General features: G+C 34.5%; 1 protein-coding gene across 2 annotated transcripts in view; it reads right to left on the bottom strand.

Moving 5' to 3' along the window:
* LOC124357428 (nischarin) overlaps positions 1–20,155 on the bottom strand; it is a 30,023-nt gene extending 9,868 nt beyond the window's left edge. Inside the window, exons 1-2 of one of the 2 annotated variants that reach the window (XM_046809230.1) lie at positions 19,179–20,155; positions 6,977–7,400 (exon numbers count right to left, since the gene is read on the bottom strand). In XM_046809230.1, the coding sequence (XP_046665186.1) occupies positions 6,977–7,400; positions 19,179–19,619 (865 nt within the window). In that variant the 5' untranslated portion in view covers positions 19,620–20,155. The remainder of the gene's footprint in view (positions 1–6,976; positions 7,401–19,178) is intronic. The other variant, XM_046809229.1, reaches the window with a different exon arrangement.
* Between the last annotated feature and the right edge of the window lie 6,262 nt (positions 20,156–26,417).

The following is a 26,417-nucleotide window of genomic DNA, read 5'->3' as shown; positions in this document are numbered from 1 at the left end:
CATTTGTCAAAAGTATAAAAAGTACAGGCCCAAGCACCGATCCTTGTGGTACTCCTCTTTCAATCGAACGTAACTTTGATTTTACTGTTCGAGTAAACACCATTTTTCCATGTAACTGAGCTCTACCAGTTTGACTCCGTCCTCTGAGATAGCTTTCAAAACCAGTGTTTAGCAGTTTCCTGGACCCCTAGTGCCTCTAACTTATCAAGAATGATATCATGGCTAAGGCAGTCGAACGCTTTTGAGTAGTCAAGGAGAACAGCAGTGGTGTATTTGCCTTTGTCAATGTGATCAATAAATAAATTCTACTAGGTCTGTTAAGGCTGTGGCTGTAGATCTACCCTTTAAAAAACCATGTTGGCAGTTAGTGAGGAGGTCAAGTTGTGTCAAATGGGTCTATGAGTCTCTTCAGGACGATTTTCTCAAAGATTTTGGAAAAGGTGGGAATTATTGAAATGGGGCGATAGTTACTGAGGTTGGTTGAGATTCCTTTCTTCAGTTTTGGGTACACTTTTGATACTTTGAGAGCGAGGGGAAAATGCCGCTTTTGAAGGATTTGTTGATAACATCAACAAGAGGAGCAATGATTGTTTCAGCACAGTGTTTTACTAGCTTAGCAGAGATTTCATCTAGACCACTGGAGGTTTTATTCTTCAGGGGAGGAGATGATTTCTTCAACTTCCCTCACAGTTGTCTGTTTGTTAGAATAAGCTTTGTCTGTGTTAGCCTAGGCCTAGGTGTTGTGACTCTAGTAGATGGTTGATTTTAGGTTGCTAGCTGCTCTTAATGTGTCCTCTGCGATGTTTGAGAAATAGGTGTTGAGTTCTTCTACAATGTCTTCAGGTTTTTCTATGGTTTTCCCTTCAGTAATTAATTTGATGAGTGGGATTGTTCTTCTCCCCTCTTTTTGTGGCCCTCTCAGAGTTCACTATCTCCCAAGCTGCTTTGGATTTATTGCTGGACTGCTGTATATGGTTTTGCTGCACTCTCTTGCCTTAATTTCCTCAGTCTTAGGTCATATTGCTTCTTTTTATAGCCATGGCAGATCTGTTTCTCTCTAGCCCTGTCAATTCATACATACGAAGCAACTGAAGATAGTCCTGCTTTAGTTGGGTAATTTCTATGTCATTGTAGTTAACATAGGTTTTGCTTTTTCTCTGCCTAAGTTTCTTTAGTGGACATGCCAGCATTTATTTCCATAGTCATAGTATTTAGAAGATTGTTATAGGCTTCATCGGTGATATCGTTGAGTAGACTTCGGTCCACATTTGTTTGTGCAAGGCCAAGTTTAAGGTGGTTAAGTGTATTAACATTTATTTGTCTTCTGATTTGGGATGTCTGTCTTGGTTGCTCGGTGGTAATATCTAGCACACAAAGTTGTCCTTTGTGATCTGATAGACCTGTATCAAGTATGTGCACTTTGAGGCTCTCTATGGGGGGAAGTTTGTACAAACACAATCAATCGAGGAAGGGAAGCTGAGTGATAAGTAATTCTAGTTGGCGGAAGGTTTAGTCTGTTAAAGTTATAAGCTGCTAGAGTCTCTTCAAATCTGTTTTTGGATTTGTGTACCTTTAAACAATCAATGTTTATGTCACCTACCAGAACAACGCTACTTTTATGTGGTTCAGTTTGCTCTCTAAAACTTGTGACAAAATTCTGAGTGCATCTTCTAAATTTGCTTGTGGGGGTCACAACCAAACCTATGGTTCTTATTTAATTTAATTAGTATTTAAATATGTATTTAAACATAATACATTTAATGCTTCATGTTTAATTTAATAATTTTACTACATTTCAAAATTTATTTCCATGTTCACTTCCAATAAATATACAACAGCGGACTGGGCCTGTCAGACCCAACCTTATTACTAGTGTTACTGTGTTTCGGGTCACACCGACCCAAGGTTACCTTTGGTGTTACAGTGTTTTAGAGTATCAGAATAAACTATTTTCTTCTTTTTAGTAAACTTGTGTTGTTTAATTATGGCTGCGAACATTGTCCATAATAATGAACTTATTCGTCGAATGTTAGAAGAGGACATAGACAATCCTTTGTTAGAAGAGGATGAAGAAGTCGATTCTGATCACGAAAATGTAAGTGTACACAGCACTGATACAGAAGGAGAAGGCCACGATGAAGAAGAACCATCTGTTGATCAACCACGGGTACGTCTTTAAACTCCAACAGAATTTTATTTGGGTAAAGACAAAAGAACTAGGTGGGAAATAAATGAAATCCCTCAAGGCCAAGCTCCTATGCGTAATGTTATTAGAGCTAGAATTCCAACACTTTCACAAACTGCCAATCAAGCTTCTACCGAATATGAGTTTTGGTCTTTGTTTATGGATGAGAACATAATCGGAAATATCGTTACATTTACAAATCAGTATATTTTGAATATAGCCTATCTCAAAATTATGCCGATCAAAGCCAAATTATTGTAACGAATGAAATTGAAATAAACAGTTTTATTGGCCTGTTTATCTTTCAGGGGTCGCTGCCCATTCTGTATGTATATGCCCAAGAAGCCAGCTAAATACGGCCTCAAAATTTTTAGTATGGTAGATTCTAATTTGTTTTACACCTCTAACATGGAAGTGTTTCTTGCGACTCAGCCACATGGTCCATACGAGGTTAGTAATGCTGCTAGAGATGTTGTGCTACGCATGTGTGAAACTATTTTCAATTCTGGACACAATGTTACCCTTGATAATTGGTTCGTTACCTACGCCCTAGTTGAAGCACTGACTCAAAAAAGACTTACGGTTGTGGGAACTGTAAGAAAAAAACAAACCGTTTCTTCCCGAGGATTTTGTCAACACCAGTAGAAGGGCTGTCCATAGTAGTTTGTTTGCCTTTCAAAAAGACAAAACTATTGTGTCTTATATACCCAAAAGAAATAAGTGTGTAGTGTTGATATCAACCATGCATATGGACTCAGAGTACTGGAGATTTACGAAAACCAGAGATTATATCTTTTTATAATAACACAAAAGGAGGAGTCGACAGTGTTGACCAAATGTGCACAGAGTATAATGTAATGCGCAACAGTAGGCGTTGGCCTCTTACCGTATTTTTGCATTTGATCAATGTAGCTGGTATAAATAGTCACGTGCTCCATACTGTAAAACATCAAAATAAATTGTCTCGTAGAAAGTTTTTGAAAAACTTAGCCTTGCAACTTATGAAGCCTATGATTGAACAGCGTGCAGCAAATGTAAGACTTTCTACACAGATAAGACAACTTTGTTAACGTTTTGCTGGTGTTCAGGACCCACCAAGGACTGTCCCTGAAGCAGGTAGGAGGGGGAGATGTCACGCGTGCAAGGACACCAAAACCCGCTACTTTTGCCAGAAGTGCAACAATTGGATATGTCTCAATCACGCTACGATGTTTTGCAAATATTGCACTGAAGATCAAAACTAGACACTTAAGTTAGACACATAGTTTTTCTAAAGACAAAATACTGGTTTCTTATGTTTCATATCCATTGTTTACAAGTAATGTTTGTCTATTCATAATTGGTAATTTTTTATATTAAGCATATAAAATACATTATATATATATATATATATATATATATATATATATATATATATAACATGCTTATAATATGCTTGTGTTGTTGTATAAATATATGATGTACTAGTAGTTAGTAATGTATATTACAAGATTTTCCGTAATTACTTGTGTTCGGTCTTTTATTTACACCCAAAACAATTAATTTTACAAATTGGGTCTGTCAGACCCAACCTTACCACTCCTGTTCGTTGGTGTCACCTCACCAACGTAGGGTTAACTAAGAAGTTAGTGTTTGTCTGTCATTGTTCATAAAGGTGGTCATTGTTGATACATTTACAACATCTCTATTAGTTTTTAATTTATTAGAGAAAAAAGTAACTTGGCAACATACATTAATGTATTTCATGTGCTTTAAATAAAGAAACTCGGATCTGAGCGCTGTTGGCAATAGACACTCTGGAGTTGCAGTTTATACAGATACAGATAACTTTATTCATGAGCTTTAAGCACAGAATGGTGTCAAAATTTTTATAATTATAATTTATTTATTTATTTTTTGTAGTGTAGTGTCAAGTAGCACTGCTGATGTCAGGTCTTACGCGAGCGATGAACTCCTCCATGCTGTATAGTGGGATGTCTGCAAGCCATTGCCGGAGCCTCTTCTTCAACGTGGAGGGTGTGCCTTCTTTTATTGACTGTGGAAGCATATTGTACAGTTTTGCTCCAGCGTATGAGGGTTTCTTTGAGAAAATAGAAGTTCTGTGGATGGGAAGATTAAAGTTGCTATTGTGCCTTGTGTTGTAGTTGTGAACATTTCTGTTTCTTGGAAGAGGTGATTTTAGAGCGAAATCAACTGTCTCTAGGATGTATAATGAGACTGCAGTTAAAATTCCAAGGCTTTGAAAGGAGTTCCTGCAGCTTTCTCTTGGCTGAAGACCCGCCATGGATCGAAGAGCTCGTTTCTGGAGCACCAGCACTCGTTTCAAGTTTTCTTGCTTTGCCCCACCCCAGAATATTATACCATATCTGAGGTGAGACTCGAAGAGGGCATGATAGCATGTTCTTGTTGCTTCAGCCGTGCTGATGGCTCGAATACGCTTCAAGGCGAAAATTGAAGAGCTCAGCTTCATGCAAAGAGAGTCAACATGGTAGTTCCAAGACAGCTCATCATCAAGAACTACTCATTATTCAATCTACTCGCTGAGAACCTCAATGTCGACCGTGTTTTGACACAGTAAATCTGTGTGTATGTCATTTTACACGAGTTTGGTCATTAAATTTGTCATGGAATCCCATTTAAAATGTAATTGTTTCAATACCTTACTAAAATTGCAGATTTTTAAGAAGTTAAATTATTTTAATAGCCACTACGTTGAAAGTATTAAAGATATTATCATAATATATTTTTGCAGCTGGCCTTCCCACCCTAAACATTTGACCAAGGCTTGATAGGATTAAATTTATTAGGTTTTAAGATATAAACTTTTAAATTAAAACATACACACACACCGACAGAGAGGAAACTAAACAATGGAGATCCATAATAATACGTATATAAATGTGTCTGTTTTGACCTGAGCAATAATGCTTTTGAAAATATGGTAATATATTTATTGCTACGTGTTTTAACATGGTTTGTTACAGCGTTATTATTTTTTTCTGATTATAGTTGAACTAACTGATATGAATATAACTGAAGCTAATCAACTTCACGGACATTATTGCCCTGCACCAACTCCTTTACAAACTAAACACATGATGGAGATAGCAGATATTGATTCTTGTAAACCTTATATAATATTGTAATTGTTTGTCCAGTGTGTTTGAATTATACTATTTAAACTGGTCTGTCCCTAAAATAATTGATTCTGAGCCGCTGGAAAATTGCAATTTTACAGTACCAAGTTTTCCTGAGTTTGATTAGTCTATGCAAAATTTTAAAAAAATTGGTAATTTTTAAGTGGTTAATAGATTGATATAATCTCTGACCATGTATATTTATAACACATGCCGAATTTAAGCAATATCAATCCCTCTGTGTGGTTTGTACCTTGGTTTCAAATTAAATATACATTAAAATAAAAAGTATTTGAAATCCTTGAGCCTAGTTTTAACTTAAGCCTATTCGATGCATTGTATTTTTTACAATAGGTATTTAATTATCTGTTTTTTTTAAATATAAAACTCAAATCATAGTAATACAATAAATATACCCATTATCAGACCACAATATGGTTAGTGTTATTGTTTTATTCAGTAGGAGGTCCTTATTCTTCAAATCAATAAGGTATTGGCGCTGATTCAAAGGGGGTGCTAAATCTGCACATGGACACGGTCAAGGCGCTGAATTAGGCCCCCCATATTCAAAGGGGATGCTTATTTAGAGCATGGACACAGCCACTGAGTTGATTTAACACTCCCTTTCGTGACGTCAGTAGCAAGGGGGTGCTATATCCAGGGGGTGCTATAACCAGGGGGTGCTATAACCAGGGGGTGCTATAACCAGGGGGTGCTAATTCAGACGCACCTTTTTTATTCAAAGATTTCCAGAATAGAATAAAATAATAAATTAATCAAAAGCCTATACAACTTATTCTTAAATAAAGGTATAGGTAGTTTGCTATTTCTGAAGGGAGTTGAACATTTTCATGCCTAGTACCGTATAACCTTATTGAGATTTTGACAGTCTACAAAAAGGTGTATCAATAAATTTATTATTCCTTGTATTATAATTGTGGATGTCCTGTCATTATTGATGGGTGGATAAGTTACTCTTTATAAATAGTAGTACGTAAAAAATATAAAGATTTATTACAGTTAAAAATTGCAATTTTTTTAAAGAGGTTTGCACTGATCCAATTTGTGAGAAACTGTGATTACATTCAAAACTTTTTTGAAGTAGCAATATCCTATTAATATGATTAATGTTAATATGATGTTATGTTATGATGATTATATGTTAATAATGTTAATATGATTAACAGTTTTTGTATTGTTAGTTAGTCGCTGAGAACCTCAATGTGACCCATGTCTTGTCACAGTAAATACAAATTATTTAGCTTTTAAACTGCTAATATAAATAATATAATATAAACTATTGCATAATAAATATAGGAATTATATTAATAAAATGTATTTATTTACAAAACCAGTGAATAAATTTGCCTCAGTGAAATAATTGGTACTAACAGTGTTGATAACAATCCAGTCATGCCACTGTTCGGTAAGTTAACTTTACCATGCTGTATTATCAGGATAAATAACATGAAAACTGCTACGATTTACTTCTAACCTAATTGCTCAGTCTTAAGCAAAACTTGTGAGAAACCGGTGGAAATCTGAGTCAGCTAAGATGAGAAAAGCATATTTAGGTCATCACAGTGTACCAAGGTCATTATGACACTACTGAACTGAAGGTTTTAAATGTTAAAAATGTGATTTTAATACTCACAAAATTGCTTGATTCTATTTTGGCTGAAGTCAACCTCTTCGAGTTTCTGCCATATTCTGTCCTCTGGTATATTGTTATCAAAGTGCTTGTGCACAGCATCACACAGCAGCATGTCCGAGACTGATTCGAGTCCACACTGTGAGACGACTAGTCTCCTGAGTGTCTGTCTCAGAGTCCCCGCATGGTATAATTTCTTGACTGCCACTCTTGTCAGAGTTAGTTCCTTCACGTCTTTTAATACAGAAAGCTCAAAGGCACAATTGTTAGGTATGATATCACTGGTACCCACTGGATCCCATGAACCTTCCACTTCTACTGTGACTAGCTGACTGCAGAAATCGAGTACGTGACTAAAATCATAGCACTTGTCAAACATCTCAGCAGGAGGGCATGGCTGTTTTAATCTTTCACTAATTGCGTGCAACTGGAACAAAACAAGCACACTTATATCTTACAATGTTATTGGTGCTGCTATGTTAAACGCTTTTATTGAATGAAACTTAATAAAACAATCTACTTCTTTAATTTATAGTGTTTTGACATAAACAAAAATTATGAAAGATTGAATTTAAATATAATATAAACAATATATTTTATAAAAATAATGAAAATTTACTATTTTTCTATCATTATTTCTATTACAATCCCAAATTTACAATTTATTATCACCATTCTATGCAAAAAAAAGGTTTCAAGATACAATATTCTTTGTAATCTATTTTTTTATTTGAATACAAGATTCTTATATAATTGGCATATCCACAAATATTATATTTGGCTATTTAAAAATTCTCTTCCCACATTTAAAGTAACATATAAACAATATAATTAGTCTATACATAGACAGTAAATGCCTAATAAGAATAAATGAACTGTTATGAATAATAATTATGAGCAAAACTAACTCATTGCAACTAAAATAGAGTAAAGAAAACAATGAGTAATTTAAAACAATTTGAATATATTTACAACAAAAATAGATATGCAGTTACTGCATGAAATCAAAATTACAAAAGTTTTTAAGAGTCTATTAATTACAAACTGATCAAAGACAATTTTTTAAATAGTTCTAAGATGCTTTAAAGTATTTCCATAAAATTACATTCTGACAATGAGAATGACTCAAAGCTATCTCTGTCTTTAAATGAACTCTATTTTTGACATTGATAACAAGATGAAAAATCATATATAAATTTTGTTTCAAAATTGTAAATTGAAGAATAATATAATAACTTTTGTTTGCCATTTTGAGTGCATGCATTAATTATGTTTTATGATCAATAAACAAGACCAACGTAGAGGTAGTTCCAGCAACGTCGAATATTATAATTATTGGCAACGTTAGATACTGCTATTAGAATAAATTAATAAGTAATGACCTTGTTTCACAATTGCTGTATAATCTTGACATAAAACAAGGAAAGATACTGAGCAAGAATTTATCATGAATAATTAATAATTAGATTTAAAGTGGAGAGTTTTCAATTGGTGTAAAATACAGAACTTTAGAATGTTTTATATAAATGTTACGATTTAAAAAAATAAATGTTAACAATAACAATAGCAAATTGATGATATGACAATTTGCAATATTGTTATCAGTTTTCTTATACATCCATATATAAAATCCATGTATAAAGCTACAAAATAAAATGAAGAGGCTATATAATAAGAATAATTAAATACTTGGAAATTCCTAGTATAGTCTTTTAAATTAGTTCTTTCTTCCTCTGCTTTGATGATTTCAAAATTAAAATTATTTTTTTATAGCAATATGTCTTGCCCTGACAGTGTGAAGGTAATACTGGCATTATCTAGGCTCACCACCACCCCAATCTGGCATTAACAACTTAGCCAGAATTCTTACCTTGTGCCAAAATCATTCTTGTGCTTTAATCATTGTTGAGATACGGACTTCATTGAAATGTTGAGTTTCTTTTCGTTTAGAATACAGCAGTAAAACTTAGTCTTGTCACTTCCAAGTAGAGTTTCTGAGTTTACTTAATTTTACACTAATTTCTGTTAATGGTACTATAATCAAGGCGTTAGAAAAGATTATGCATGCAGTAAGTGATTTTCTTTTGAGTCTTGCAAGACATCTCTTTACACCAGCATGGATGGCTTCAATGAAGATACAACCTTATCGTAATTTTTGGCACTATGTGATCCTGTTGTTAATTGACGAGATGATGTTAATTTGTCTGTAGGGCATTTGACACAATCCTTTTCTTCATCACATTATTTTTGGAAGAGTTTGTAGCTTTTGTATTTCATTATTTTGAATACAATTTAAGTGAAATCTAAGGTAATTCTATAATATCTTTATGCTTTATCGGAGTGCCTTAAAGCTCAAATTTGAAACCCCTGTTCTTCATGTTTATCAAAATAAAGTTTATTCAGAACTGAAATTTTATACAACGCTATAATGAGTTCTACAATTAGCAACAGATTCTCATATGACGTGGGCACCTGAAGAACAAAAAACTGTGGTAGTTACTTTTAATATGACAACTTATTTCTCATTCTATATTATGGGACTGGCAACTTTACGATGAAAAGAAGATACTGTAATGTCAGCTAATCATTTTGTCCACACTTTGTTACATGTTTATTTACTTAGTATATTTATATAGTATTTAGTATATTTACTTTTGTATATATACTAAACATTAATTTTTAAACAAATTTAATTCTCTCGTTTTCTTTTTAAACAATAAAAATAATTTAGAAAACCGTTAAATTTCCCGATTACAACACTGATTTAAAAAACTGGAATTATCTGGAGGCCACTATTGTTTTTGCGAAGGTGCCGCCAAAGCTCGCACTGATGGACAGGGGCATTTCCAATCGATACTTTCCCAACCTGAGATCACATGCCAAATCATTCAATGTGATCTGACATTGGATAAACTGTCCACGAATAGACTCGAGGATGGATGCGGGCTTCAGCTTCCACACTTCACTAGTTTTATTGTAGTGAAATCGTAATTTCCAAGCGTATTTTAAGTACTTCTGTTGGTATCGGAATCGAGTGAAAAGAGCTGCGGTATTGAGATTGTATTGATTGAACCGTAGTAAAATTTACATGCTTCTGAAATTTATGCACAATTCGCAATAATGGGCGGAATTAAACAGGATAAACTCCACTGCACAAGTGGGGACAACTGGTGTCAGATGGGGCTCGTGAAGATATGTTGAATTTCATTCACATTTCACGGATCACATCACATAAAATATGATGTTTTTTAATGAATCAGGTCCTGATTCAAGTTTTCAAATTATTTTTTGATTTCATAAGTTTTTAGAAACGGAAATTTGTTTGTGAGATTTTCCCTGTTCTACAGGGAGATTTTCAGCTTATTCACGTTCCATTAAATTCCCGGCTTATACCCTGTTTTCCTGGTCAGGTGACCACCCTGTCTTGGCTGTACAGACCAAATTCCAGTTCTCACATTGGAAGCATTCCATGTTACTAAGACTAAGAAAGACCACCAAGTCCGAAGTAGTGATGATGATAGCTTTTTGTAACTCACAGGGCAGTACATAAAGAGTACACAACACAGGATTAAACAATCACTAAAGAGTAGTCTACTAAAGGGATATCTTCCGACACCTGTATGTGACACTGTACAATGTAAGATACAAGAGAAATTGGTGCCTCCATCATGACAATACTCCTGCATATTTCTCACACTGAAATCAGACTTTTTTTGGTGAAAAACTCAGACTCCTGAAGCCTTGATTATGAAACCATCAGAAGATATATCATCCTTATGGGACAAGTGTGAACAGCCAGTGTAAATGATTTGACGTGGTTCATGTACAAGCAACCAGGGTAGCTAACATCACTTCCACCATTAACCCCCCCTCACCAGCTCCTTGTCAACCCGCAAATTCACAAGCATCGCAACGTTTCTTACAGATGCTCGGGTTTTGTTGGTGGTGGTGGTGCTCAGCTCTGCCTCCCCACACTTTTGCTCAGAGTCCATCGCTTAGCCTTCTAACTGCACCTCATGCAAAATTCTCTTGATTAGAATCATTCGCTAACCGCTGAGCAGCGATCCTTAGTCTGAACCTGTGTAAGCTCAATAGCATAACATAACAACAATCTGTGGCAGCTGACGGATTACAAATCCTACCTTGATATTCCCACTCAAATTTTTCCGTTATTCTATATTTAATTTATATAAAAATTTTAAAAAAATACACTATTCACTATTCATTCAACATGAAACATAGATGGCTAATTTCAAAACGTAAATTAAGATAAACTAGTAACTAGTATAGATTTAGCTAATAATAATAACATTGAGGTGTTGAAATTCATCCTATAAGATTATTAAGTTTTAGCAGAAATGTATAAAAGGGTAATAAAATGCATTTATATAATGAAAAAATGTCAATAATAATGATCAGTTAGAATGAAATGTAGAGGCTTCAAACACCAGTAAAAAATTTGAAAATTTTATCAGTGCTATAAGAAAGAAGTAACTAATTAAAAAGTGCAAATAAATTACAGCTAAAAACATATATAGTAGTTACAGTATGTTATGTGTGACAAATATCTTCTGAGAGTAACATGATTTGTATCCATTTAAAATTTTCCACCCATATTTAAAAGTACCTCATGTTATAACCATATTAAGTTATAAACCTATTTTTATAAAACCTGATATAAAAACTCTGATTTTTATGATATGAAATATGGTAATATATTTAAATAAGACTATTAAATGCTTATTACAATTGCAATTATTAATTGAGGCGGTAGCTGCTAGAAGGGCCTATCTCAAAAAACCATGTTTTGAGAAAACTGCATTTAAATGTTTACTATTGGATAAAAGCCATTTATTTTGATAATTTATTCACTTATTATATTTTTTATTTTACAAACAGATTTCTTTTTTATATTTCCATAGTGTAACTGAGTTTAATTACTTTTATTATTTTTAACTGTTTAACTGTATTATTAACTTTCGGAGGAACATCTTTTCCCGAAGTGGAAGTATAACCTAGGCCCGACTGCCGCTTTTGTTTCCGAACATTACAGCCCCACTGTTCAGTGATAACTACTTTTCTCTTTACACCTTTTGAGTTAGATTTCAAAAGAAGTTCACCACTCATTTCTTCAGTATCTAACACATCTAAATAAAACACTCAAATACTACTTGTAAGCTACACAACCACAATACAAAACAACAAGAAGTGAGGTTATATTTTACAGCAGAAAACACAAACACACAGCCAGCTGATGCCACCATTTGTCTATGCTAGAAGGGCCTCTCGACACATAGACGTTTAAATAGGTTTATCTTGACAACAAAGAGGAATATTTGAATGAGTGAGATGGAGGTTATACTTAAACATATGGAGAAAAAATATAAGCGATCTCCGCAAAAAGGGCCCATCTCAAGATAGGCCCTTCTAGCAGCTACCATTGTTTATCATTGCTGTAGTAACACATGACAACCAACAGGAATAAAGAAAAACAAACTATAGATAAGAAAAATGTGGGTAAGCTATTTTGGGTAGGCTAAACAACTTCTCAGGCCTGTCGAGCATACAGGCTCAGAATTAAAGCAGATAGTCGGTAGCAACACAGAGAAACCCAGTATCATTACATAATTTCGACATTAGAAACACCTATTATAAGTAAGTGAAGTGACACTCTCATTGCCTCATCAGGTGCTCAATTGAGTGCACTACGATGTTTCTGGCACAATCTCTAAGCATGGTAGAGCAACTGAGTTTTCTACACATAACGTAGCTATGCAGGAAGGGTTGATTCAATTTGAATGTTGAATTTAGCTCCAGTTCAGCTTCCTTTTATTGCAGCGTCTGGTATCTAACGCGGTCTCAAACTTGACTCCTGGAATCTGGAGTCATGTTCATCTGAAGAGATCCAAAGAAAGTCAACGACAACAAAGCTCAAAACGAACCATTACACCATTTCAACATCATAGACACCTATAAACAGGTGAAATGGCAGTCTCATTGTCTCATCAGGTGCACAATTGAGTGCACTAAGATATTTCTGTTACCATCCCTAAGCATTGAGGAGCAATCCAGTTTTCTACACATAACATATGGTAGGAAGGTTTGATTCAATTTTAATGTTGAATTTAGCTCCAGGTTACCTTCCTTTTGCTCTAAGATCTGTACGTCAAGACTAAAGAAAAGCAACATTAAAACTTATAATACTGTTACGACTAGTTCAAATGTTGTTACTATTACAGCAGCTTCACCCTCATGCATAAAACATGTTGTTGTTAAAGTAACCATTGAAGCGGAGACTTTAATGGATGCTGGAAGCTCAGAGTTTTTTAAGTGATTTGTTTGTTTCTCTGAGGAACATCAGACTTTTCTCTGGATGTTTTACAGACGTTTCAATGGTACCTGCTTCACGTAGTCACTTAGTACTCAAATTGTTGGCTACTGTATTGTAAATGTAAAACTCCTTGAGCATTCATACATAAGAACAATATTTTAGGATCTTTGTACTGATATAGTGGGTCATGATTTACTGAAACATTATTTTCAAATTCAACTGAATTTGCATGGAACCAAATCTCTACTTACTCTCTTTTCTACCTCATGTTCGACTTGAATCCCCTCCCTTATTCAGTAACTTGACGAGTAAAATGTACGATCGATTGCTAATAAGTCTCGTAGACATCCAGTAAATAATATCATATTCATTCGGAATGAAGTTGAAAAATTATTAGATGGAGTAATAGAAGAAAGTCGATCATCATGGCGATCTTAAACTCTGTTACTACTAATGAAAATCATAAAAAGCCAATGGTAATAGACTATTTTCAAAGTTATTGCTTTATTCTCTTAAATGCCTATCCTCTACGTAGAATAGAACATGTTGTCTCTGACGTATCGAAATACTCTGTTTTTAGCACAATCGATTTGTACAGTGCTTATCATCAAATTACCATACGAGATGATGAAAATAAATATACTGCTTATGATGATGGTGATAGGTTTATCAATTTACCAGAATTCCATTTGGTGTAAATGTTTCCAGTGTAGCTTGTTTCCAGAGGGTAATCAATGGCATTATACAATCTGAAAATCTAGATGGAACCTTTGCATATTTGGATGACATTACAGTGTGTGGCAACGATCAACATGAACATGATATTGACCTAAATAACTTTCTTAGGGCTGTCAAGAAATGTGGACATACCATAAATAATAAGAAAGGCAGCTATTCTCTCCAGTCAATAAAATTATTGGGCTATTAGATAAATAGGAGAACTATTAGACTTGATCGGGAAAGATTTAAACCACTATAAATCTACCACTGCCTACAGACACAGCTTAGTTAAGAAGAATTATTGGTATGCTATTGCATTATTCTAAGTGGGATATCGCTCTATTCAGACAAAGTTTGAAGTTTAATACAAACGAAAACCTTTCCAATTTCATCTCAGGCTGACTCAGACTTTGAAAACTTGAAACAAGAAATAATGAAATTGCCATTTCTGCTATAGATGAAAATATTTTGTGTTGTGTATTTATAAAATGTAAAACACAAAACAGTGTAACATTTAGTTACTTTTTACTATATTGAAGGATAATCATGCCTGACAGCTTGTGACACAAATAAAAAACACATGTAAATCACTATTATATTTGAGGCCATTACTTAAATACCATACAAATGATTTTACTTTGTATGAATTAATTTGGAAATAATTAATGTTATTCAATACATTAAAGAGCTGGCAATAGTTAATTGCAAATAATTATGACTAGAATGCTTTTGTATTCAAAAGTTTAGGTTTATTTCTAATAGATAATTTGGTACCCTGATTGATTGTGGTAGTGGCGACTCAGTATAATGCAGCCGTCTATTTTACATTGTAGTGAGTTAGTTAAATTGTTGTATACTAACATATTACTGGAAATTAATACCTCAACACATTCTTTTGTAATAAGTTATTGACAAACAACAGTATTTTCCATCTCTAGCGGCCATTCGTAAATTAACATACACATGATTGTTCGAATTAGTTTGGAACAATAATGTTGAATTGAATTATGTTATAGACTTTAAAGATTGTATTATAGTAAAGCTATATTTTTTTTATTTCAAAGAAAATATAGCTTTTTATATCAAAGAATGTAATCGTCGATACCTAATATTCGCATCTCAAATCCTAGACTATCAATCGATATAAAAGAATATATAGTCCTCAATAACAATCATATGTTTTTAATTAATATATAGATTTAATATTTACAGTGATGAAAAAATTATTACAAGCAAAATTAGGAAAACTAAGACGACCATATTTGCTTCTCTCACAGTTACAGTTGTTCTTTCCCACAAATTTCACATAATGGGTTTTTCGGTACGAGTCCAACATGTTGAAGCCACGTAAAACATGTGTATTATCATCTTTCAAAGCAATGTCGTTTAGTTTTCTAAAATTGACTGCCATTTTTAGTAATCAAATGTTACTTATATGTAAAATTGAAATATTACCTTACGTGTATTATTTGAAAGTGTTTACAGCTGTTGATATAGATTATTAACCCTTTTCACTCCGTGATTTTTTTAAGGTATATGGTGGAAAAACCGGTTCTTATTTACTAGGTTATGCCAGAAACTCCATGCAAAAATGTCGTATTTTACATGGCTGCACATTAAATTCTGTAACTTTTTTATTTATTGTAGTAGACTGATGATTCTTGTTTTGTTTTACTTTACTTGAAATGGATTAATATTTAAAAAAATATATTTTGGTATAAAATATGTTTCTTATATTTTTTATTCTCTTAGAAAAAAAAAAAATTTTTTTATAAAATTTTTTTTTTAAGTTTGACATGGTAAAACTAATATTATACTTCAACTTAACTCCTTAATCTATTTTTTTATAAAAAGACCTTTTATTTATAAACATGAAACCAAAATTTGAATGTCCTACATTGAACGGTATAGATGTTACAGCAACATTTGTATAAGTTCACATATTCAAAATTTTCACAGGTTCTGGTCGAAGTTCACAAGTTGATATTTTAAGTTCTGTTGAGGATATTTTGCAGCTAACACATCACATAGTTTTCTTGTTACAACACAACACAAACATAAATAGAAGAGTACTATATAGTTTCTAATTAGGCTTATATTTACAAAAAAATATTTACACGCAGTCTTGATACACTTTGTTCAACACGAATGACTTGACAAACACCCCCCATGCAGGCCTCTCTTGCACTTCACACAAGCAGTCCTAGACCTTCTCCTTTTTCCTCCTCCAGCAATGCTCCTCACTAGCAGGAGACATTACTCGTCTTCTTTTACTAATTTTCAACGAATAAAACACAATTACGAAGGAATAATCCACACACGCTTTGTTTACAAACACTACAAGTCAACAATATGTAGTCGTAACGTTGGAAACAAGAAGTAGACTGACAGCTGTTTCCAATCGTGATCACCGGCACAAAAATCAGACATAGAGTAAGCAACTATACATCATTTTACTCGTCAATTCACGTATAACGTCATAACACTGAATATTTTAGCTTTTGGTTTGTTACTAAGCCAGTGATATACTAAAAACCAACATCCGATATAATCGGATCCGGAGGTTTTGGCGAGACCAGCTGGATCCGATCTCGTCGGACGTCGGAGTTTAAAGCATATTTCGTATATCCGATCTGATCGGATGTCGGAGTTAAAAGGGTTAAAGTTATTTGTTCAAAATAATTAATCAGTATCGATTGATTATATCGGTGGTTATGATTAACCCATTGCGGATCAACGACGTGAGGGTGACGCGGAGCGAGGCGTGGACCAAAAGCACAATGACGTGACCCTCACGCGGATGACGTGGTACGGATGACTCATTTGTTTTGAACGCTTATCGCTGTTATAAGGCTCGGAGATTATTATGGTCTGTTTTCCTGGACTGGTTTCCTATCTTATCTCTGGGACTTGTCCACAAATACTCCCCTCGTTATCGGTCAATAACGTTATTATTTGCGACAAATTGTTTGTCTGAGGCGTACAGTCGTGGCGTTCGATTTTCCTTTGCCTTGTGTGCAATAAAATGGGTGACAATTTACGATCATCTGAATTAGATAGACTATTATTAGAAAGTGGAAGTGATCAAAGTGATATCGATAGTGTTATTGAGGATGGAGACGGTTCTATCACGCATATTTGTCCACGTTTTCATAATTACGCGGATACTAATGTAAATACAGTGTAAATATTTTGTAAATATTAGATTAGTTGTTTCTTGAAGTGATAGTTTTATTAGAACATTTTTTGGTACTTTGGGATTATACCGACCACACCAGTATGAAGAACACAAAAATAGAAATTTATAGAAACAAACATGATAGAACGAAAAAAAACAACTCTTCAATTACAAAATTACAAACTTACAAGCATTTCCAGGTATTGTGATCGGTATTGTTGTCGCTGTTATCTTATCTTTCTCGAGAATCCTGATTACGGCAGGCCGCGCGGCATCACGTGATTTGCACGGTACATAATTGCCTTTCCATTTCAATTCAATTTATGATTAGCCCCTCTAGAATTTGATATTTTACTGATAGGTACTATCTCGAGGGATGTTTTTTCTTTCGTCGACATCAGCGCGGGGCAGCACCGAAGGTGCTGTCGAAGCCCGCGCTGATGGCCGGAGGCACTCGCATTTTGGGTGGCGGAATGTGATCAAGAATAAAAACAAGTTTTGAGTGTTTTTTTAATAAAGAGTTTAGTTTGGTAAATGTTTGTTTTTGTTAAATTTTTGTGTTTGGAGAAATGTAGAGGTAAAACACGAAAGTACAACAAAGCGATGCACCAGCTGAACGGGCGGCGAGGCTCTGCAATCACGTTATCTACTAGACGCTCGACTTTGACCTCTGTCTGAGGATGGGGAGGGGTTTGCGATAAGACAATTCCTGTTTTATACTGACGAAATAGTCTTCTACGCTAATCTAGTAATCAGTAGAAGCAAAATGTTAAATAACGATTCATGTCTGGGTGTGGTCGGTATAATCCCAAAGTACCCATTTTTTTATTGTGTAAAACGTTTGATCCGTCCTACATCAAGCAGCTACAACATGCAAAAAACATAGGTAAAAATGTTAGGTATCTGTATTTTAAAATTTTTTCTAGTATAATATACTTGTCTAATATGATCTGTATAATGTTTATATAACATAAATAACAACATAAACAAACAAAACATGTATAATTAGCGAGCGCACTAAGCAGGCAGGTAGGCATGCAAACACTGCGGGTGCTGCGTTGTAATACGGATTAATTCGCACTCTAAGGCCCGCACGCGCGCCGTTTTCACGATCCGCAATGGGTTAAGTAATATCGTTTGCCAATTTCGATATAAAAAACCGGGTCCACTTATCGTACCCTACCCTATAGGCTACTTATTTTAGATTATAGAAAGTAATACGACTCTGGTTATACTAAGTTTGAGCAGCTTCGTAGCACTTACAATTACTTAACAGGGTAAACATGTCTGACAGCATTTAAATTGTTCTAATCGTGATTCGATATTATCCATCATTCTAGTGTTGGACACTTATCATATTGCAACCTTTTAAATATGTCTTATACTTATACAGGAAATTATAGTCTTATACTGAAAATTAGCAGCTTATCTAAGAACTCACAGATAGAATACGATAAGCGGACCTGTTTTTATATCACTTATTACAATCATCAATACTTTTTATATTGAAGAGCATAACTATTAATCGATATCAACGTACATAAAATACTAAACAAAAGTCACATGTTTAAAATAAATAGAAATAGTTCCAACATTCTATATAATGTCATAAATGATATAAAATAACCATAACAATTAATAATTTTTTTTAATTGTGACAAATGACAGGAGTAATGTCATTTAAATAATAAAAAAAAAATTTGAAATCAAGAAAGAAACAGTACATCACCTTTTAATGTTATTTTGTATAGATTTCTAAATTTAACTATCTTTTTTTATATAAAAGAAGTTACTTACAGAACAAATTGTGTTTAGAATTTGAAAATGTGTGTACAGTCGGTGCAGATGATTTAGTTATCTTTGAAATTAATTACTATTGGTTGATTATATCAATGGGTATAATTATTAAACATTGTTTGATAATTTTGATATAAAAAACCAGGTCCACTTATTGTACTCTACCTGAATTCACTCACCTGCAGAGGATTAAATTTATAATTTTTGGATTGAAGTAAGATGAAGTCTCCTTCTCTTAAAAATGAAGAGGACATATCTTGTAGAAGAAATAAAATGTCATATTTGTGAAAATCTAAAAATTCGGCCAAAGTCCTTGGCATTGTTTCTTTGAGAAATGTTATAACTGACCTCAAATAACATTCTAATCCAGTCCTCCTTTTCTCCACAAAAGCAGGATCTCTCTTCCCTATAATTTTCTTCGGCGGTAAAATTTCTTTATTTACACAATGGTCTATCACTAATTTGTCATGTAAGTTTACAAAATCACTATAACGGTGTGTAACTTTCCAAGACACAGTTCCAACCTGAACTAAAATTTCATAAAACGAAACTTTATCAATTTCTTCTACTTTTGGGATGGTTATGTTTATGTTGTTTTTATTAAGAAGGAAACACGCCATAGCCTATTCCTAATAAATATGTATATGAGTTAAAAAACTATAATGACGAAGATAATTAAACCTCAAGTTAATTAATAATTACTTATAAAAATAACACTTTGAAAAACAATAACCTCACTCAAAGTCAACACCATCGGTGTTTTCCAAAATATTTTTACTTTATGATGGAACGTGTCAAATCGTAAACATTACACCTGATATAACTGAAGCTGGGTAATTACCAACTCATGACAGTCTAACATAATCACACTGTTTTCTAAACAATCATATCCAATAATAATAATGATTCATCTTTATCATTTGGATAACCTAACATTATACGCAACCTTCCACAACACAACCAACTCCGAATGAACAAATATGAGTGACGAAGACCTGACAATGACAGATAAGCAAAACAGAGTTGTCAAATCCGTATGTTTATTCCCCCCACGCACAGATGGACAGTCAAAGGCACAAGCTAAACTCAAGATTTCTCAATTTTATCTACCGGTCACCAATCAACTTATATCCTGTAAATTTCTCAATAACCCTTTGTCACACCGTCAACTATACCTTGTAAATAACGTTGGTTATATAAAAAAAAATTATTAATATTTAGTTTACCGAGCCTACTACCACTTAAATCTATATAATATAGTACATATTAGCTTTTAACACCTTGAGTTGGTTGGGTGAGAAGGAACGTGCACTCGGCCTCTGCGCCACACCTTATATTCATTTAATAGTCGAGTTCAGTGAAATGTTAAATTAATAAATTATTTTACATTACTGTCTAGCTATAATCATGGAGTATTATCATATTTAGATCTGCCAAGAACTTTAAACACCCATCATTGGTTTTACTCTACAAGACCCTGGTTAGGCCAATCCTGGAATATGGCTCGATTATCTGGTCTCCCTACAAGCTCAGTCACTCAAGAACCCAAACTTGTTTCGTCAAAATGCCGTATCAGACTGAGAGACTGAATGGGTATCTGACTGAGATATGGCTATGCTGAGACTCCAGTTGATGAGATTCAGAGCTGTTTTGAAATGCATCCACTTCACTTGAGACGCAGACTGGCGGGTGTTCTTGTACTCTACAATCTTATTAATGGTTTCCTTGACTGCTCTGAGATTGTGGGAAGCATCAGCTTCACCGTCCCAAGTGATACTCGATCCAGGACTGCTATCTCTTCTATCGTAGATATCTCCCAACTCAATAAGCGAGCAGTACAGTGACAGGGACGGGCATTGCTGATTCGGTGATACTTTTGTCACTCCTGTAATCTGGGTGCCGAACACGGACGCGTTTGTTGAGTCAAGGCATATGCCAGAGCTCCGTTTTAGTGAGTAGCGACGAGGTCACTCTCGTAAAATGCTATTTTAAAAATTCCACGTCGAGACGAAAGCGTGGCCAGCACCCCGACCAAGGAAACAATAATAAAGGTCAGAAACCTACTTCGGTCTTAAACGTCTCCTTCCGACCATTTCAATATACTTCCGGTCTAAGATATCTCCAGTCTTTAAATTTACTGTTTTATTGTCCCGATAAAGAAATATATACGAAGAAATATATATCTATATACGATATAGATATATATACGAAGAAGTGAATACGTCTACGGCCTTTTTATCAACAAACTGTCTAAAAGTGTCTATTCCCACCGTTCATACAGTCTAATACGGTGCCACAATTATATTTGTCTTGCCCTTATAAAGAACATAAATACATATGCTGGTTAGCAAACCCTGCTTCTGTCATAAACGTCTACTACCAACTCTTAAGCTTCCAGTCTTAGATATTTCATAATTGGGTTTGCCTTTTTATTACGATATATATAATATATGTCATAAATATATATATTTAATTTTTGTAAGTGGTAATAGCCTAATTTAATTTGATTTCAATAAACATTGAATCGCAAAAAGTACTTGTTCCACCGGGACTCGAACCCGGATCTCTCACTTGCCGGGTGAATGTGCTACCAATACACCACAGAGCCCTTACTTCTTTCCGATTCAATTATTTTGTATTTGGCTTTTTCTTTCACATATGTGTTTAAATACGCAAACTTAGCATATGATCGGAAGACCAAATACCTGTCAAATGACTTGTATTTATATTCATGAAATTTGTATAAATGGCAATAGTCTAATTTAATTTAATTTCAATAAACATTGAATCACAAAAAGTACTTGCTTTGCCGGGACTCGAACCCGGATCTCTCACTTGCCGGGTGAATGTGCTACCATATATACATATATATATATATATATATATATATACATTTATTTATTAAACATATGTTTATATGTATTTATTTACGTAAGGCTGAAACGCTGTTGAGGTCTATTACAGTCGTTTAATTTCACTTCTTGTCTGATTTATTTACGGTGCGACAGTTGAAGTGTAAGTTGATGCACCGATGAAGAAAATATATACACGTAGGTTTCGGAAGCTAACTGACATGAAACGTATCTATTTCCGGTCTATGATATTGTTTTGTGATATATTTTATTTTTTTATCCTGATCAAGAAAATATATGCATACGTAAGACTAAAAATACTACTTTGATCGCTTTTGTTCTTCTTCCAGTTCTATATAACTATGTTCGTTCCAAATAGTTTATAATAAGTGTTGCGATATAGAGTTCTAGTTGTTTTTTCGGACTATAGTCTAGAAAAGAATGGGTCGTTGAGGCATATTTGTGTCCATTCCCCTGTTTTTCCTGAACCACAGTAAAAATATCATACACTATGTCAAAGAGACCAGTTTCGAGTACTTTATGTGCAAACATTCACAGCTATATTCAAGAGGGTTCTATATGTTTCATAGTATTTGCAATGCATTAAATTGTTTAAATTGGTCACTGTTGAAATAATGTGATGTGTTGTGTGACTTTCTCTTTGCAACCTGCATAATACTGCCACTGATCAAGCACTGTGTATTTAGTGTTTTCTAAAATTTTAATGTAAACAAGTGTTTCTGCCTTGTAGTAAACTTCAACTGAAAGTGTCAATAGCTGTTTACTGTCAGCTAAGAGAACAACATTGTTTGAGAACCACTCCGAGATAAAATTTACAATTTACATCTTTCAATGCATCAAATCTGGTGTTAATCTAGCTAAAAAAACTATGTATATAGTTCAAGGTAAGAGTACGTCACAACATGTGTCACGTAACAGAACTCACTAAGAGTGCATACATATATTAAATAAATAAATAAATAAAAATGCCTTTATTTTGAAGCGTTTCTCAGGTACACTGATTTACAGAACAACTCAAGCCAATACTGTACATAGTTCCATAAGATAAAAATAAGGTACTTTGGGATTATACCGACCACACCCAGACATGAATCGTTATTTAACATTTTGCTTCTACTGATTACTAGATTAGCGTAGAAGACTATTTCGTCAGTATAAAACAGGAATTGTCTTATCGCAAACCCCTCCCCATCCTCAGACAGAGGTCAAAGTCGAGCGTCTAGTAGATAACGTGATTGCAGAGCCTCACCGCCCGTTCAGCTGGTGCATCGCTTTGTTGTACTTTCGTGTTTTACCTCTACATTTCTCCAAACACAAAAATTTAACAAAACAAACATTTACCAAACTAAACTCTTTATTAAAAAAAACACTCAAAACTTGTTTTTATTCTTGATCACATTCCGCCACCCAAAATGCGAGTGCCTCCGGCCATCAGCGCGGGCCTCGACAGCACCTTCGGTGCTGCCCCGCGCTGATGTCGACGAAAGAAAAACATCCCTCGAGATAGTACCTATCAGTAAAATATCAAATTCTAGAGGGGCTAATCAGAAATATAAATTGAATTGAAATGGAAAGGCAATTATGTACCGTGCAAATCACGTGATGCCGCGCGGCCTGCCGTAATCAGGATTCTCGAGAAAGATAAGATAACAGCGACAACAATACCGATCACAATACCTGGAAATGCTTGTAAGTTTGTAATTTTGTAATTGAAGAGTTGTTTTTTCGTTCTATCATGTTTGTTTCTATAAATTTCTATTTTTGTGTTCTTCATACTGGTGTGGTCGGTATAATCCCAAAGTACCAAAAATAAATTACAAGTGACATACTTACTTACTAATGAGCATTTTTCTTAATCTACGTTTGAAAGTATCTACAGATATGTTTTCTTTAAGGCTATGCGGGAGGTCATTATACAATTTTGGGCCAAAAAATGAAAAACTTTTCCTCCCACACTCTTTTGATACTTTTGGAAAGTGCAGCGCTCCACCATGGCGACTCCCCCTCTGAGACACCTCCGCCCGACATGAGAGCCTCTCACCTAGGTATCGCGGTTCATTGAGGGAAAGAATTTTGTGGACCATACAGCCGCTGAACATCCTGCACATTTCCTCTATCGGCAACATCTTGATTTCTTCTCTGAAAGAGGATACGTGATCAAAGCGTCTAAGGTTGAAAATGAACCCCACGGCAGAGTTCTGAAGTCTGTGGATTCGATCCCGATCCTCCCTCAATAAACTGTTGCCGTATGCAGACTGATAGGATCAGTGAATTAACTAGATGTATCTTAGTAGATTCTGGAAAAATGCTTCTAAATCTGTACAGACCCTTTAATCTACCCAGTGCTCGCTGAATAGTGTAAGTGACATGGTCTGAAAACGAAAGTTTACTGTCCAACACAAGCCCCAACGTTTTTGCTTTTTCGCAAAACCTAAGGCTCGTATCGAACAGAACAACCGCCCTCCCATTCACATTCAAGGCATGTACTAGTTCTGCTGGTGCGGTGTGGAGAACTGTGCACTTACTCACATTCAATTCCAGACCATTGTCAAAGGACCATCTGATCAGAATAACCAGATTAACTCCCTCAAGATCAGAATTTATCCTATCAATGGCGGATTCCATGAGGCTTGGCTTATATGAAATATGCAGCTGTGAATCGTCAGCGTACAAGTGAGCAGTGCAACTTTGAAGACAGTTCGGGAAATCAGCCGTGTACAAATTGTACAAAATTGGTCCCAGACAACTACCTTGAGGTACACCTCTTGTGTTGAAGATTCGTCCCCCAGCTTGGTGATATGGCGCCGGCAACTCAGGTAAGACCTGATCCATTGAACCACGTCTTCGTCAAAGCCGAAATAACTCAGTTTTGCAGATAACATTTCATGATGTATTGAATCAAAGGCTTTAGAATAATCCAGCATTATGAGAGAGCTATATTTTCCTTTGTCCTTTGCATCTATTAAGTCGCATATTAAATTTGTCAGGGCTGTGCATGTAGGCCTACTGTGATTTTTCCTAAAACCTGATTATAGTTTTGGTAAGATATCTGTTGAGTCAACGTGGGACATTATTTGCCTAATTACGATCTTTTCTAGTAACGAACCTTAGACATGGCTGGCAGAATAGAAATAGGTCTCAATTGCTCTACTGTCACAGGCTTAATAACTTTAGGTAGTGGTCTTACTACGCTTAGTTTCCAATTTTCAGGAAACACTCCAGATTGAAATCTATATTCAAATCTATATAGCTAATTGCTTTCTATAGATGTCCTATAGACAGATATTCATTCATACAGAAAAGAAATGTTTTTATCCTTCCTGTACACAAAAGAAATTTGTGTCAGCCTACTGAGTGATACGCGTCAAATGACGCTCAGACAAATCCCGTAGTTGGCCAAGCACCATTACCGAACTCTTTCTTGTCTATATAGAAATAAAGGGTCATGCCAAATTTAGTGTAAAGTTCGGAGACAAAATATTTCTCGAGATGTCTTGCTACATGATACATTCACATGTTCTTTTAGCAAGACAGATTTTATAGCAGTGTTCAAATAATACACGTTCCGATAATCTAGTGAGGGTACTACTTGTACAATGCAAGAGAGCGTTGAAGCGAAATAATTTTACGTTTTGACATTGACTCCATTCTATTAAATCTTCTTTCTACTCTATAAATAAAAACGTTATTTATTCAGATCTCATATGATTGTACACAGTTTGTTTGCAAATGTATTTATTCTGATAATTAATTTCTCGTTTCCCAAAAGACCAATGCAAATATATTCGCTAATCCTTAGTCAAATCTCATGAACTGACAGACACAATCATCGAACCATGTTACTAATATTAAAATGAAACTGCATTTCAAGATATCGTCAGACAAATAGGAATACAAAATTTTCCTCGAGTGATAAGCTTCACTAGCTCTCAGCCGACATATTCAATATATCAACGTACATGTTTTCACTTCTGGTTAGCTTATATTTTACAATTGAATCTACACTGGATACAGTAAAACCTTTGTACCACTTAAATAAGAACAGTTCATATCATTAACCTTAAATGTTGAGATATTGAGGAGCAAGACAAGATCGAAAAGTCTAGGTCATTGCAGAGGATGATTATTGGGAGTTGGTTACCCCTGAGTGTTAAAGGCAAGTTACCATCCTGAACATAAGGGCGTGCTACCACTGCCCAATTTAAATGGAAAAGGTGGTACAGATCTGGACCCCCCTTACCCATCACGAATATCCTGTCACTAAGGAAGCAAGCTCAGATCCTTTTAGGACTAATTGCAATTAAAGGTTCTCAACTTCTAGTAAAACATATCAAAACAAAACAAAAATGTAATGTTATGTTAAATTTAAAATATTTCAGGTATATTTATAATTAAGGCTACAAATTTCAAGAAACAAAGAATTAAATCCAAAATATTGTCTTTTATTTTAATCTTTAGCTATAAACATGTATAAAATATTAAATTTTTTTAAACATCAACATGTTGATATTTAACAATTACAATTATTAGCCACAATTTGAAGAC

This window comes from Homalodisca vitripennis, chromosome 3, assembly GCF_021130785.1.
Source record: "Homalodisca vitripennis isolate AUS2020 chromosome 3, UT_GWSS_2.1, whole genome shotgun sequence".
Taxonomy (NCBI): Eukaryota; Metazoa; Arthropoda; class Insecta; order Hemiptera; family Cicadellidae; genus Homalodisca; species Homalodisca vitripennis.
The sequence above is the reverse complement of the archived record's forward strand: the minus strand, read 5'-3'. Positions and strand labels throughout refer to the sequence as shown.